The 16,197-nt window shown below is 44.9% G+C and overlaps 1 protein-coding gene across 1 annotated transcript in view; it reads left to right on the forward strand.

Moving 5' to 3' along the window:
• The window catches only part of TXLNB (taxilin beta), a 29,201-nt gene extending 19,960 nt beyond the window's left edge, over positions 1–9,241 (forward strand). Inside the window, exons 6-9 of the mRNA XM_075707878.1 lie at positions 647–721; positions 5,971–6,063; positions 7,170–7,265; positions 8,408–9,241. Of these exons, the coding sequence (XP_075563993.1) occupies positions 647–721; positions 5,971–6,063; positions 7,170–7,265; positions 8,408–9,241 (1,098 nt within the window). The remainder of the gene's footprint in view (positions 1–646; positions 722–5,970; positions 6,064–7,169; positions 7,266–8,407) is intronic.
• The last annotated feature ends 6,956 nt before the right edge of the window (positions 9,242–16,197 follow it).

Raw genomic sequence — 16,197 nt, forward strand, 5'->3', positions numbered from 1 at the left:
TCTCCTCAGGAGCAGCCAGGGATGAAACTGCAGTCAAGCTCTTCCTGGGCTGCCTCTTTGATCTAAGTGAGGCATTTATCACGCTGAGCTGAGACTCTCCACTGATGGCATGTCAGTGCAAATGGAGCCCAAAGATAACAGACACCAGTAAATATATAACATTTACTATGCGTTCCCCTTCTGAAAGCTCACAGATTTTTTGAGGCACATCTGACTCTGACCATACTTGTATGGTAAGTCCTGATCATTAGTGCTAAAGGGAGTTTGCCATTGATTGGAGAGCCGGAATTTGGTCGGAGCTGTGCTGAAATAAAAGTGCCAGAAAGTATCATAACCACTCTCTAGAAGTCTGGTGAAGGTACGGTTAAATACCATACTTTTTAGAGCCCACTGTACTGCACACCTCATTCGAAGTAGGTTTTGAACTCCTATTCAAATACGCCTTTGGAAACCAAATGCCCTGGCCCACATCTCAGGATAGCACTAAATACTCCGTCTTGCCTAACTCCTCTAACTACATTCATCTGAAAGTTAGATCACTCCTTATCAAGGCACCAGTGGCAGAAGCATAGGTAGCTGGAGGATGAGGATTTCCAACTGATAAACTAGGGACCTAACAATTTTCTCTCTGTTGCCCAAAACACAGCTCCTGAACCAAGCTGCAGAATGGAAGCTCCAGGCCAAAATGCTAAAGGAGCAAGAGACTGTCCTGCAGGCACAGGTGACGTAGGAGAGGTGATTGCATGGTGTGCCTTTGTTTCCCAGTTTTTAACCCATGAGGCACGTTCCAGGTAAAGTATCCAAACTACTTTCTGTGTATTCCTTCTAGCCTCATTCTACATCCCATAGACTATTGCAAAGGAAACAGGTTATTTTCAAGCCAACTGTAAGGTAATGCCCATACTGCAAATCAGACTGTGTCATGTGGGTTGTTTAGCCTGAAGAAGAGAAGACTCTGGGAAGACGTTATTGCAGCCTTTCAATATTTAAAGGGGGCTTATAATAAAGATGGAGAGAGACTTTTTACCAGGGCCTGTAGTGACAGGACAAGGGGTAACGTATTTAAACTAAAAAAGGGTAGATTTAGATTAGACATAAGGAAGAAATTCTTTACTATGAGGGTGGTGAGACACTGCAACAGGTTGCCCAGAGAAGCTGTGGATGCCCCATCCCTGGAAGTGTTCAAGGTCAAGCTGGACAGGACTTTGAGCAACCTGGTCTAGTGAAAGATGTCCCTGCCCAAGGCAGAGGGGTTGGACTAGATGATCTTTAAAGGTCCCTTCCAACCCAAACCATTCTATGGTGCTATGATTTATGAGTGTTTACACTACTCAACCACACAATGTGTGTGCCTTGGCTTGATTATTCACCATAACTACCCTTCAGGCACGATTCTAATCCATCGAAGCACTGGAGTACATACATATCATGAAACATGTTTACCAAACTGGAGCTGATGTGCTCATGTGCTTTTCTGGACTGGGGCGTGAAGGCAGCATTTTCATTAACTTTAGTGGGAATTCTGCCTACTAAGGGCTTATACAATTGAGCCTCTAGGGTTTCAGTGTTTAGTTGGAATTTGAAACATTCAATAAAGTAAAATTACTTGCCAAAATTACACTAAGAGTCAGGCTGGAGTGAAAGGCAGTAAAAACGAGAAACAGGCAGTATATACTACACTTTGAGAGCAATGTAATAATTGACCTTGAATACGACTGAGAACACTAGATGACATGCTGAAAATCATCGGTAGATTTTCCTAGACTTACAGAAACAGTCATGTAGATTTATCTTCTTTGACCTGACTGTGAGAAAGGTCCCCCCACAGCAGAGGTCTGTGTCAGTCCCTCAGCCCCTCTGCAGCTGCCCATGTCCTCACCCATCAGGAAACCCCCTCCTAGCCCTGGCTCACAGTTAATCATACTGGTAAGTTGTTCCAGCTCTGCCTTTGTAGATGGTCTAATTACTACCTGTTGAGCAGTGAAGAAAGGCTAACATTAAACTGATAACCTGGAAACATGCTAAGAGGAGTTTAGTCCTTTACATGTTTTTTCAAAGGCTAAGATAAGCTGGTAGCGCACCGAAGAATATCACCTAAACTGCTGCTGACACCAGTTTGACAGGTTCTGCAATCAAACCTCAAAGGCCTCCAGCTGAGTCTGTCCTCACTGCAAACCTGCTCCCAATTTTCTCAGAGTGGTTTTAATTAAACTTTTATGTTCAACCAGAAAGAGTTTTGTATGCAGGCAGACCTCTGTAGCCAGTTTAATGAAACTGAAGGTACTAATAAAAGCTAGAATATATTAAGCATACATTTGAAACGGTAAAATTGTTTTTAGGAAAAGTCCAGTCAAACAAGTCTGCAAAGGCATTGATAATACATGTGCCCCTTGCAGACTTGCATAGACAAAAATTAAATGGTTCACTTGCTGAAATGAAACATGCAATTAGGTGTTCTGCTCAAGTGTGAGAGCTCTGTCACTTACACAGCAGCCTCCATTTGGAATTATTGGGAATAATAACATTATTATTGTTATTATCATTTCCAGTATGGTAGCACTGAAGGGCCTCCTTCATGGATCAGATGCCATCGTGCAAGGCGTTGTGCAAGCACAGAACAGAAAGAGCAAAAAGAACTCCTTGATGCAAACAGCAAAAATACAACAAATAGATATTAACAGAGGAACAGCTGCATGGAAATTATGAGAAGACGTTGGTCAATGAGATAAGGAGAAGCCGTAATATAGCCCTCACTGCCTGTTATTGCGAGTGAGGTACCACTCCATTTTAGAGGAGGTGATGATCACCCACTGCTTCCTTGAGCTGGAAGGAATCGAGGGACATCAGCTTCATGCCAGCCTGTCCCTGGGCAGCACAGCGCGCCTGAGATGGCCAAATCTGGCCGTCCAAATGGTGACAGGGATCTGGCACCAGCTGAGGGAATACACCCAAACCACGGTGGTGCTTCCCAGGATGCTGCACACCCTCCCCAGGCACGTTGCTTAGGCAGGCTTTTCTAGCTTCGTGCTTTGAAACAAAGCAAGAAGATAGAAGTCAGCTGAGGCCTTTGAGTTTTGGTAGCCAGCGTAGTGCAACCACTGGGCTGTGGTGACCTAGCAGAACATAACAGGGCCAAAGGGGCATCCCCGCTGTAGCACCCTCACGGCACGGCGATGCTGCGATGCCCCCACTTCCCAAAGCCTTGCACGTGCAAGTTGTCACCTGGCAGCAGAGCCGCCTCCGCTCTCCCTGCCCACGCTGTCAGGGGGCCGGACGGGTGGTGGGCAGCAGCAAGGGGGTCCTCCTCTCCTTAACCGAGGAGCACAAGTGCATGCTCCTAGTGAGAGACAGCTCTCACAGCCTGTTCCCAGCCACTATGAAAACATTCATTTATTATTCAAATTTAAATTGCAGAAGCTATTCTTGGTGCTATGGTACTGCCTAGGGCCCCAGCTGAGATCTGAGCTTGCCCTGTTCAAACCTGGAAGGTTTTTAATCTAAATAAACAATAGGCAAAAGTTGGAATGGAAAAGCAGAGGCAGAGAATTGAGGTGAGGTTTTTTAAGACAATGTCTCTGGGCCCCGGTTTGCTGGCTCCTGCTGCTGTTCCCTCACCTGGCTTTGGGATGCTCAGGCATTTCTCCTTAGAGCCATGACATCTATTCCAAATGTCTCACTTGCTATCAGTGTCCCACTTATGCTGTGGCACTCAGGCTGCTAAAACAAATCCCTCTGCATTTCTGTTTGTGCATAGGTCACAGCTTTGGCTACCGCCTAGTATAAATACACACATTCAAGCTAATGTCAGCTAGCTCCGATATTGGCACCACAGAGCTCTGCACCAATTAACCTCCCATGCCTTCACCCAGCTATGCGAGGCAGGGCTGCAGGCAGTGCCGTTATTCATGGCCACTGAGACACTAACTACCTAGTTTAAACTGAGCTCGGGCACATCCACACTACACTGCAATTGTGGTCACAACATTTTCTAAGGGGCATCATAACAACTAACCAGAACGAACATGAATCATAATATAACCATATTAAACCCACCCCACCCTCAGCAACATTTTCTAAATCTTCTTTTCCTCAGTAACTGAAGAGTAGTGTCAGGGGAGGGTGTATGTTGGCTGGCACCACGCAAAATAAAAGCTGCTACCTAATCATTTAGTCAGCTCCCCGCCGGCGCGGAGAGGGCAGCCAGCCTCCAGCCAGATGCCTGAATACTGCAGGCTGCTCTTGAACCTCCAATTGCTCTGCGCCCACCCTGCCTCAGCCACTGTGTGTTATGCCAATTGCTCTTTTTCTAACGAGAGCTGTCAGGCTGGACAGATGAAATGTCCGATCACCCAAACACTGCGGGGCGTGCTCTGGCACCAGAGGGAAGTGGCTGAGTTGGAGCTGGTCTTCTTTTCTCAAGAGCCGATAACAATGCTTTATCTCTATAGCATCCTGCATGATTTTGGAGCTTTGAAAGTGCTTTTCCCGCTCAGAAAAGCAGAAAAAGTAGAAACCAAGAGAATCTCACAGAAAAGCTCAGCTCTCTAGAACAGTATTTTTCAAAAACATCCACATATAAAAATACATCTTACTGACAAAATACGGCTACAGATGAACTTTCACGTGGCTACTAGGTGTAAACTGATAGCAAAATATGGAGCAGTATCTTAAATGTTGGCACATTGCAAGAAATCTTTCTTCTGCTCTGCTTCATGAAGTGAAGCTGGCAGAAGAGGCTGGTAGGGGATTATTTTCTCTGCCTTTGCTGGCCTCACCCACAGCGGCAGTCCACACGCAGGCTACAAAACAGAGCTGACAAGGTGCCCTCTCAGCTTGCTCAAGCCACGGTGCAAGGATGCAGCTTGAAGGAATCCAGTGCAGGATCACGGTGGTGTGAAGCGAAGGGTGGGCTTTGCTCAGTGGTGGGGCTACCCCACGTGCCAAATAACAGAGGAAGGGAGCCGTGATGCTCCTCTTCAACGGTGGAGTCCCCAGTGAAGCACATCAAGCGCTGCCTGGTGCAGGTCCTGGCCACAGCCTGAGCCACCGAGCGAGGATTGGAAAGATGGAAGAGGGGAAACTGTGGCTGCAGCGTGATGTGGGGATGCCTCTTCCCCAGCTCACTCGAGCATCAGAAGCAGCATAGCCAGGGTAGCACCCAGCTCCCAGCCTGGCTGGCTGCTTAATCAGGAAGGCAGGTAAACAGCTGGGCAGCCAAGCTGCACTGAGCTCCTCGGCTAAAGCCTGCCAGAGTTTACGCGCTTAGGTTGAAGTCACAGTTTGGCAATGTCTGCATGGCGAAGCAAGGCTTAGAGCTCAGGCGCAGCTCTGACCATGCTGGCTCTCACTTTGAGTTAATCCCACTGCCTGGTCCTGCACAGCATCAGTGGTCGGACCAGCTCAGGGTAGTCCCTGCCCAGAGATGGCCCAGGGATCACATTATCATTTTCCACTGTGTAGGTGATCCCGGGAGTCCTTTCCTGTAGGTGTCAGCCACAACGGTATACAGGAAAGAGGTATACAGGGCTTGTAAGGAAATGCAGGGACTGGAAATCTTTGTAGGCTTTAATGCTGTCCTAAGTCTCCACAGAGTTGCCTAGGGAAATGTTTTCAGAAGTCTCCACTTCTAGGGAATTCTTTTGCTTCTGGGCACCCTATGTAGAGACACCATAGCTGCAACATGCAGGAGAATATGGCACCCAGAATTCCAAGGTCTTTTTAAAATCACTGGCCTGGGTCTTTCTATTCTTCCTCAGTTTACCTTTCTGCAACAGAGGAATCATAATAGTTTGCAGTCTTAAAAAGATGCAGAGAGTTTCAGTTCCCTGATGTTTGTGCTTCATGGTCTCCAATCAGAAGCTAATTTCCATGTCCAAACACAATACTTACTTTATTATCTTCTACCAAAGTAGAAGTTTGCCATCCTGGAGACTGAAATTACTGTGGTTATTTTTTTCCCTGTTAATGCAGATCACTCTCTACTCTGAAAGGTTTGAAGAATTTCAGAAAACATTGACCAAAAGCAATGAAGTGTTTGCCACATTCAAACAGGAGATGGAGAAAGTGAGTAGCAGCTCATACCTGAATTCTGTGCTTGAGACTCTCCTTTTAGATTTTGATATTTTTCACTGCAATAATTTTATCTGGGATGGGGATATTTCTGCACATTTTGGAGAACAATCTCATGAACATCCACACAAGATCTGGGGCACACTCAGCCACAAGTGACAGCAGCTTAGACTTCAGCACTGCAAGCTAAACATTTCACTCTCCCTTTCAGCTAAACCTGAAATTGTCTTGAAGAACAAGCATTTTACCTAAAACCTAATGTGGTGGTTGGGTATAGACCCCTCAGAGATACCAGAGGAGGAGCTGGGAGCTGCATTTGTCAGCCCACATCCCCAGGAATGCCCAGATCCTCCTGGAAGACTGACACTGGTACAGAAAGGTTGACACGGGCTACACCTCTTCCCACTGGAGTGTGTGGGCAGAGCTGAAGCCCACCAACACCTTCCCACCATTAAGCCCAAGTGACTGTTTCCTTGCAGCTGGTGTACTTATTTCCTGTAATGAATGGGAATCAAAAACCAAACACACCCACTTTCATAATAAACAATGTTCTGCTCTGCCACCAGGGCCCAAAATCCTGGTGCTCTGATCCAGGCAACCTCTAATGATCTTCACAGAGTTCAGCCTGCAGAAAACCAAAGGGAAAGATGGTGCCATATAGCTAGCAGCATGTGTTGGAGGTAATACAGAGGTGACTAATCCAGAGGGAACTTCCTTGACAGTGCTGGCTCAGAAGATACAAGCCCTTTAACTCCCCAGCAATACAACACGGTGGTCTTTGTAGGGAGACAAACAGAATAATGTCACCTTTTCTTTGCCTTTAGTTTTTCTGACAGTTTGCACTCTGGAAGTTGGCTGTACTTTTACACACATAATCAACAGGTCCTGCTTTAGGACTACAGACTGGAGGCTGAAAGTTACATGGCAGCTACTTAAAACTAAATCCATCCCTTAACATAAATTATTACTTAGCACAGCCCCTACAGCTGCTGGTAGTAGCATTATGAGTACAGCCAAAGACCTAAATAAAAGGGCTGCCCTAATTTAATCTGCAGCGTGGAATTCCTGTTGTGATTCAGCTTTTCGTTCTGTTTCTATAGATGACAAAGAAAATGAAGAAGTTGGAAAAGGATACTGCTACATGGAAATCCAGGTTTGAGAACTGTAACAGGGCATTACTGGACATGATTGAAGAGGTGAGTGGTCTTTTTCTTCTCAGGATGCACCTCTTCCCCTACATAATGCTAACATACATAATACATAATAAACTAGGAGAAGAGATGACCTGAAGCTGCCAAAAGTCAATGAAAAATTTGTTCTTGAATCTAAGGGTCTTTTTTTCAAGCTGCCTTGATAATTAGATGTCATAAAAAAAAAAAAAAAAAAAAAAAAGACAAAAATCCCAACTTCTAGGGCTTTTAGAATGTGCAGAGACATTCATTACGTCCACGAGAAACTGGATTATGTAACTGTGAATTTTAAGTGCTCTAAAAATGTGTGATTGTTAATGCTCTCACATAGAAGTAAATTGGCATTAGTTCACTTCACGCTACTTTCTTTCTGCATAAGAGCATCCACCCAGGGAATTAATGTGCTCTAGCTAATGAACTTTAAATTCACGCCTTTCATTAACTTCCTGTGTAGGCAAACTCTAAGAGCCAAAAGCAGGTACTGTGGCTCACCACAGTTTTAAACATGCTGTCACAGGGGTACTGCAGAGGAAATTCATAAGCATGCTGGAACTCGTTCAAATAAGATAAGAGGCTGCCTGAAGTTTCACCCCAAACTTACACTGAACTTGGACCAGGTCTTTCTGGTTAGCTTTGTAGCTCTGTGCTACTGCTATTTCTATGGGTTTCTGTATCTCTTGTTTCCTCACTGTGTTTAGAAGCAAGAAAATGTTCCAATTCAGGCTGCTCTCACAGAACCTAGAAGCAAAAGAAACAAAAAATATAATACAGCTTGTTTTCCCCAAAATTCACACCCATGCCCACCAGAAGTCCAGGTAGGCTTTTGGATGCTTATCTGTATGGACATCCACTATGTTTTTCCATCTCTACAGATCATCAACAGGTATTCATGCAAATATTTTTGAGTGAAATTGATCTGAATCTGTATGGAGAATGTTAATACACTACAGTAACAGGGGTGAATTTCCTCTTGAAGCTTCAGTGCAAAACACCATAGTTATTGTAGAGCAGTTGGTGAAAGCCAGCTACCTGGCAGAGTCCTGTGAGGGCTGCCTAGGTCTCAGATTGTTTCCTAATTGCCAGTTCCACCAATGAATTGCACGCACCCGAACTCAGTCCACACCTTTGTCTGATGTCTTTGACCACAGAAAGCCATGAGGTCCAAGGAATATGAGTGCTTCGTGCTGAAAATCCAGAGACTAGAGAACCTTTGCCGGGCTCTGCAGGAAGAGAGGAATGAACTGTACAAAAAAATAAAGCAAGCACAGTTTCCTGAAGAGGTGAATGGAAATGGCATCTTAGAAGAAGATGACGATGCTGATACGAGCCCTTCCTCCTCTGAGCAGGCGAGCATTGAGCTGCGCACTACTGACGAGAGCATGCTGAAGGAGCTGGCTGAAGCTTTCAGGGTGTCCCACAAGGCAGAGGAGTCCCTCCCAAGCAGCAGCAGCAATGCAGAGACCTGCAGCGCTCAAACATGTAGTGCTGTCCTGACGCCAGAGCTCCCCTCTCCTCTCACCCCACGGTCAGAATCTGGGAATCGCTGTGAGCAGCCCAGCACGAGCACACCAACACCCACTGAACACATGCCAGCACCCACTGGGAGCCCGCCAGCACCCACTGGGAGCCCACCAGTGCCCACTGAAAATATGACAACGCCCACCGAGAATGTGCCAAAGCCCACCGAAAGTATGCCCGCGCTCCCAGAAAGGGTGCCAACACCCACAGAAAGTGTGCCAATACCTCCTGAGAGTGTGCCGGTACCCATGGGGAATACACCAAAACCTATTGAAATCATGGCAGCAACCCCTGAAAACGTGCCAACACCCACACAAAACATGCCCACTCCCCTTGGGAGTATGCCAGTACCTATGAAAAGTGCACCAGAAGCTGCAGAACATGTGGATGATCCAGTAGAGCAGTCTGTCCAAGGTCAGTCTGCAGAGCAAACAGGGGACACAGACATGGAAGCAGTGGATTGAAGACACTGGTGTGCCCAGGCTTGTCTTCTACAAACCACAGCTCTACTTTGTCCTCTAAATTGATACCTTTTTTTTTTTTAAGAAACAAAAAGTGGGTGCTAAAACACACTCACATATCTGTAGGCAAATGTAATACACTTCTCTTTGCTACCACTATCCAGTAATAACAGGTCTGTAAATTTTGCTGTCCTTCACCTGCTTGAAGCATAGTATTTTCTTAATGACAGGAAAGTGCAATGAAATTACAGGATCTTTTTTCCCAGCCATAATGAGTCATCTCATTCAGCAAAATAATTTTAAAGTGTTGAAGTTTCATGTTTCAAAAATCATTGCAATTCACATACATATATTTAAAGACTCATAATTAATTGTATCTATTTGTTAGGACATTGTATATAAGATGGCCCACTTGGACACATAGTGATTTTAATAAATTAGGTGAAAGGAATTTGTAATTATAAAGCAAAATAGTGAAACCATCAATGTGGTCAGCCATATCCAAGGAGAGATGCAATAACAAAAAGTGAATTTTTGTACAAGTAAACTACCACTCAGCTCTATGTGACCTGAACGCCCACAAGCTCTCAGCCTTACCTTGAATTGGTCTTTTCTGCTTAGTGTTCTAAAAGAGGTTTTGTTTTCAACAGAACTACAGGGCAGGGGAGAAGATCTTTTCTAGATTCCTCAGGAAATGACAGAAAACAACAGCAATTTCCAAATTGATGGCAATTCCCAAGGTAGGGGTCATAACTCACTTTCTGCATCCATCACAAATCTGCTAGTTTGTCATACTATTTGGGATCATGAGCCCAACAGAGGGGCTTATGGCTTATTCCAGCTCACAAATGAGGTCAGAAGTTCAGAAGTTGGTTGCAGATGCTGGCTTCTAGGGCAGGAGCAGAAGGCAGAGTGGAGCTCCACTAAAAGGTACCAGGATGTATTCCAGAAGATACCCCTGAGATCATGCTTCCAGATCATCCCATCTCTCACAGTCACAGCCACATGAACCTCTTCACCACAGCTTCCTCCTGGCACTGCTGCATGTGCTGATGCTCCCAGGAGAAGGGCGAGCACGCTTGCCTGTCACCCCCTTCACTGGAGTCGGGCACAAGTAAATAGCCCAGAAGCAAACAGGTAGCAGGAATCCCTCTCACAGACACCTTCGGGGAGTGGCTACATTCTCATCCCCTCTCTTGTCTAACCGGCTCTTCCCATCTGCCTGCCAACACACCACTGCTTGATAATGTATCCACCTTGTCAGAAACTGGTTGATCCTGGCACCGAGAACAAAGATAAAGGAAGCGGGCAAGAGAGGGTACCTACCGAGACAGCTGTACGGTCTTCAAGCAAGGAGATTAAGAAGGCTTTCTGGAAGGTTAAAAAAATCCTGCTGGCACATTTCTTGTTTCCCACCCCCTTCCTCCGAATTCAACCTAGGCCTCTTGGAGTTTGAGCTGGATAGCTGAAGAATTTGAAAAGGGCAATTAAACAAGATGTCCAGAGGCTGGAAAGGGAAGTGTTACAATCAAACAAACCCATGTTTATAGACAAATCCCAAGAAGCCCGGAAGACAAAGTGACTCATTCAAGCCGAAATTGAAATACAGGTGAACCAAGAGAAAAGGTGCCATCTTCAGCAGACCATGGGAGACTGTGGTCACAGAGTCCTTCTGATGCATCACCCTCCAAAAGCGGGGTTTGACTCTTTACTTGCTGCCGACATGGTCTGCACCCTGGTTGCGTATGTCTGTGTCTGCACCGCTTGGCCCAGCCTTTTCGAGTGCTAACTGTTGGAGTATACAGAGCGTGATTTGCAAAAGTTGGTTTTGATATGGCCTTACAAGTAGCTATTATGGCTACAGTTTTCAAGTGTGGATGCCTTACGTTAGATACCAAGACTGACAGGATTTATTTCATGTCTTTAATCACCTGAAAGTAGATCACTCAAGTCTTAGTTACCTTAAGCTCCTTTTATAAGCAGTGGAGAACAGGTATCTTTTCAGGACAAGTCATCTCATGGTAAGACTGGCATCCAAGACAGAAGAAATTACTTTCTCTCTGAATATGCCATTTCTCTTCACTGATTCTAGAGCCAGCCTAAGACAACTAGCTTAAATTAAAATGTCTATTATTAGGTGTCTAAATTAGGCAAGATGAATCCCATCAAACATTCAGATTCAAAGCCCTAAGCAAACGGCCATCTCTGAAAACCAAACCACTTATGTGCCTGTGAAAATGTTAACCTATAACAAATCCTTGTCCTAAGATAAGAAGTTATACTCACCTGATTTACTTTTTTTAGTTTCCATTGACTTGAGTCTGTAGAAATCTAGTTTCCATTACAAGTACAAGTTTTGTTTGTTGTTAGGGTGACTTTTAAAATTAATGCAATTTATATACCCTTTTTTTTTTTTTTTTCTTTCTTGGTCTTGTTTGATTCTGTTGCCATTTTAGTAACTACTTGCATGAAACCAACTTCTTTTTATTCAAGTAGGCCCTTAGAATGCCTTTAATTGTTGAAGTTTTCTTATACATTCAAATATTCAATTACATAATAATGATGAACAACGTAGCCTTGCAACTTTAACTTGGTTCCATTTTGCATAATCATTATGGTTGCATCTTTAATTATATAATTGTTGCCTCATACCTTCCAACTTCAGCAAGCAGGGCGACAAGGATCCTACGGATAAAAACTTCCTACATAGTCATGATTGATTCTTACAGCATCATCCCTCATGAATAATTACACAACCTTCTGGGAATATCACTCCCACTCTATTCCGCCTTCCTCATTTTCACCCTTTTAATTCTTGCATCTAAAACTGCACTCACATACTTGCAATTCCTATTACTCTGTGAGTTTCTACCCACGTACCTGTTGCTTCTCTTCTTCCATATCATCTACCAACTGCATTTTATCCCAGCAGTTTCCTCCTCATTCTCAGTGCATACATACAACACTGAAATCACAGGAGAGCGACCCTCCTGGCTTTTAGTTCCAGGATTTGGCCTCACATCTTTGCAAAAGATGGGAGAAAAAATTCTAGGGAAAATTCTGGCTGATCCCAGGCTGGATGGAGCATTTATAGTCACATTGTGGGGATGATTTATGTGTAATGTCATGGCCTATAGAGCTGTGGGAGGCTGGAGGACCCTCAGTAGAGGCAGAAAATCTATAAAACTTCACCATGCACCTGTTCATCTTCCATTGCATCAGACTAGCAGTTTAAGCCACCATCACCATCACAGACTTCTGTGTGTTAACCTACTTTCTCTCACTCTTCTTCAACATTAATTGCTGGCCTCCTCTTGCTCTCTCCTTGTACTGGTACCCAATACAAAAGCTGCCTCTGCATGGTAGTAGTGTCCTCATGAAAAGCCTTTGGGATTGCAGTCTGTACATCAGCTCTGCTGCACTTCCTCTCAGGTACCTCGGCACTCAAGACACAGAAACCCACCACATTTCTGTGCTCATTCAGCGGCAGTAAGTAGCAGTGAGACACGCGTCTTCCCTGCTGTTCATCCTTATCATCATTCTCCTACTGATACTGCCAGTCTCATCAATCCTGGTGTGTGCTGTGGTTGCCTCCTTTAGTCTTGCTTTTATTTCACACAGTTATTCCCATACCACCAGGCACAGATCTGGGGGGAGGAGAGGTAGTGATTGTAGCTATATCCTCCTTACTAAAACCATCATTGCTGCGCTGCTTCTGAACCAGCAACAGCCTTTATTTGCAAAAGTTGCAAGGAAAGAAAAAAGTATTTTCCCTTTCTGCATGTCTGACCTTTGTCACCTCAAAAATTTAACAGCTCCCCTGCTGAACATGTAGAACACAACATTTTTCAATAAGCCAGAGTTTATCCAAATGTGAGGGGATTTTCGTGATGACAGCTAAAATCACATTCACGATGCTAACACGACCTTCTCACCTAATTTCTGATCCCTGTGGCAGACCACGGTAATGATAAATCTTGTTGATGAGAGATTAGTAAGAAACAGCTGATCTGTTTAAGCTTAACTGTTCCCACAAAACTGAACAGAAGTAGATGCAGGCATGGAATATACAATCCAGATGACAGAACTGCAGCAATAGTGCAAGCGACACAAAATAGGGATGTATGATAAAATACAGTGAAACTTTCATTATAGGCTTCACTATTAATGTCATCTTTAAATACACTTTGTCAATCAGATTGAAATCAACCACATGCACAGCAGTCTCCAGATTCACACCGCCCCGCTCTCTTTGCAACGAACATCATTGCATTTATCAGTATTGAATTTAGACTTTTCTTTTTGCTTTATAAGGAAATGGCAGCAGGACTGATTCCTCTCCTGGGTCCACACACTACCCCTGCATTGCCATTTATTTCATTTCAACCATGACCTTTGCTTAGCCAAGGGGCAAGCATAAGGAATGGAGATAACCCTGCCCGCGAGCCAGCCAGCCCGGCTGAGGCACCACAATGCAGCACCTGCCAGCTGGATGAGGGAGTCAGGAGGACAGGGAAGGGCAGACACAGAGAAAGGGTGTTTGCTGCACTGGCAGTATCCCCTTCCCCTGAATTTTTTGCACTAACATGGTTCACTAGTGTGCAACGCTGTTTTTTCCACTTAGAAAAGAGTTATTGCATCCCTTTTCAAGATGTAGGAGGAGATGATGGTTGTGGCTGTGGCAGGACAGTGCTGGACCAGCATTCAAACCTCGGGGAAACCCAGAAACATCAACGTCCACAGTCCCCACTGGCTCACAGCTTCACGTGGCTGGCAGCTTGGGTCACCCTGCAGCCCTGGCCACTCATCATACTTGACCCAACAGTGACTCAAGTGGTAATTGCTTATGGGCCGCAGATGGCTGAACAAACCATGGGCCAGCTCCCCCTCCGCAGGCATGGCAAGGAGTGGCAGAGGATCTTACACTTTGGCCCCGACTATAGGAGAGGAGTGGCAAAGAAAGATGCCAGGCTGTATGCCATTTGTGAGCAATTTTCTACATCAGCAAAGTAGCTTCCACACTCCTTCTCATACTTGGAGGTGGTCTGAAAGAAAGGGTGTATGAAGAGCCAAAAGATAATGGTCCAGAAATAAGCCCAGAAGAGTGTCTTTTAGTATATTTACGTCACATGTGTATGGACAAGGGTCTAAAGGGAAGGCTTTTTGCTCTTTGCCCCTACTCAAGGGAGCCACATAATGTAAGCATGCCCAAACAGAGCAACCAAAGTCATGCATCCAGGCTAGGGCAGTCCTGGATTTACCCTGAGGATGTGACAAATGCATGCACATACACCCCTTCACGTTGCCTAATGAAGCATGTGTTGTGTGTCCCGTAAGGATGCCCTGTAAGGAGGGAACAGCCGCATCATCCTCCTTCCCCATCACAGCTGCATCTGGCCCTGACTGGAAGACTGGGAAAAGCTTTACATTTCCCTGTGTTTAGATCCTGGCTTTTTTTTTTTAATTCATGCATCTCTGATTTGAGGTTACTTTCTCTGTTTATCTCATTGAAAATATTTTTATGCTTAAAAGAAGAAAAGGGAGATGCTTAAGTACAAGTCTGTCTCTGTCAAAGTTAGTAGGATTCAGCTTTGAGGTGCAGATGAGACACTTGCAATCTAGCCTGAGAAAATCAGCCTTAGCAAAACACTCTATGCTCAGCACAAAAAAAGATGCTAAAGGTGGGCCAAGATGTCACACCTCGTGGCCACAAGCCATGAGACAATAAAGAGATGAAGAAAATATCTCATGTTAACTGATCAAGAAAATAAGTTCTGTATTAGCAGAATATTCCTTTTTTTCGCGGGGGGGCGGGGGGGGGGGGAAGGATGTTCAGGAAACCCTCTTATTTGCATGAATCATTTTATACACCGATTATCAAAATACACCACAGAGAGCACCTTCAGAAGATCCCAAAATGCTTTTCAAGCTATATATGTTAAGGAATGACTTCATTTTGGGTTGAGGGCCACCGGCTCTGGGTTGTAACGCTGCAGCAATAACACTGCAGAAATACAGAGAGTTAGGGAGAGGCTTTCACTAGGTATAAACCTTCAGAGCAGAATCCAACCACTAACTGCCTGGTAATAGAAAGAAACCTTTTCAATGACCAGTTTATTCCCTAATTGCCTATTTTTTGTGCCTTGCCCTGATAATTCTGGCACTGCCATCAGCAGAAAATAAAGGTCCAGCTCTTTGCAGGTGTAAATCAGAATAGTTCTTTTGGAGGCAGCTGAGCTCCACACATTGACATCCAATGAGAATCCCATCCAAGGGGCTGAATTACTGGGCCATTAGCAAGTCCTCTGTTCCTATGAAGTGAACATTTTACCCAGCCGATAGTTCAGGGGCTCTGAGAGAGACAGAATGGATTTATTCAATTAGAATTTGGCTAACACATTGCATTTAATAAAGCTACTTTTAGGAAAAGTGCCAAAAAAGCAATCTTTATTGACCACAAGTGGCCACGGCCTCCGCTTTGCAGCTCATCCAAACACCAAGTGCTGCAGGGCTCCAGCTCACGTCCTCTCCTCAGAAAGGACGCAAGGCAGAGCACCATTGCTTTAACCACTTCACCCTGCAGCTCTTTGCTCTTTCTCACACTTCTCCCACCCAAGCATGGGTCTAAACTTATTCTGCTTGCTGCAGCTTGCTGGATAGACCTTGTTAAAAACAGCACAAAATATGATTAAATTCAGGTTTCATTTCACACAAGATCTGGGTCAGGGCTGACAATACCATTTGAGCTGCTGCAACAGCTCTCTGTCTCCACAACGGGGGAGGTCCTGCTCTTCTCACCAGCTTACGGCTCTGCAGACCTTCCTCTGCGCCAGCTCCGGCACTTGTCGGGCTCTCTGATGAACTGATCTAACACACTAGCCCAACAGAAAAGTGATCCAACTGAGGAAAAAAGGATTTTTTTTTCCAGCATGTGAGACTGCTGACAGATAAAGTGGGAA

This window comes from Pelecanus crispus, chromosome 3, assembly GCF_030463565.1.
Source record: "Pelecanus crispus isolate bPelCri1 chromosome 3, bPelCri1.pri, whole genome shotgun sequence".
NCBI classification, from domain to species: Eukaryota; Metazoa; Chordata; class Aves; order Pelecaniformes; family Pelecanidae; genus Pelecanus; species Pelecanus crispus.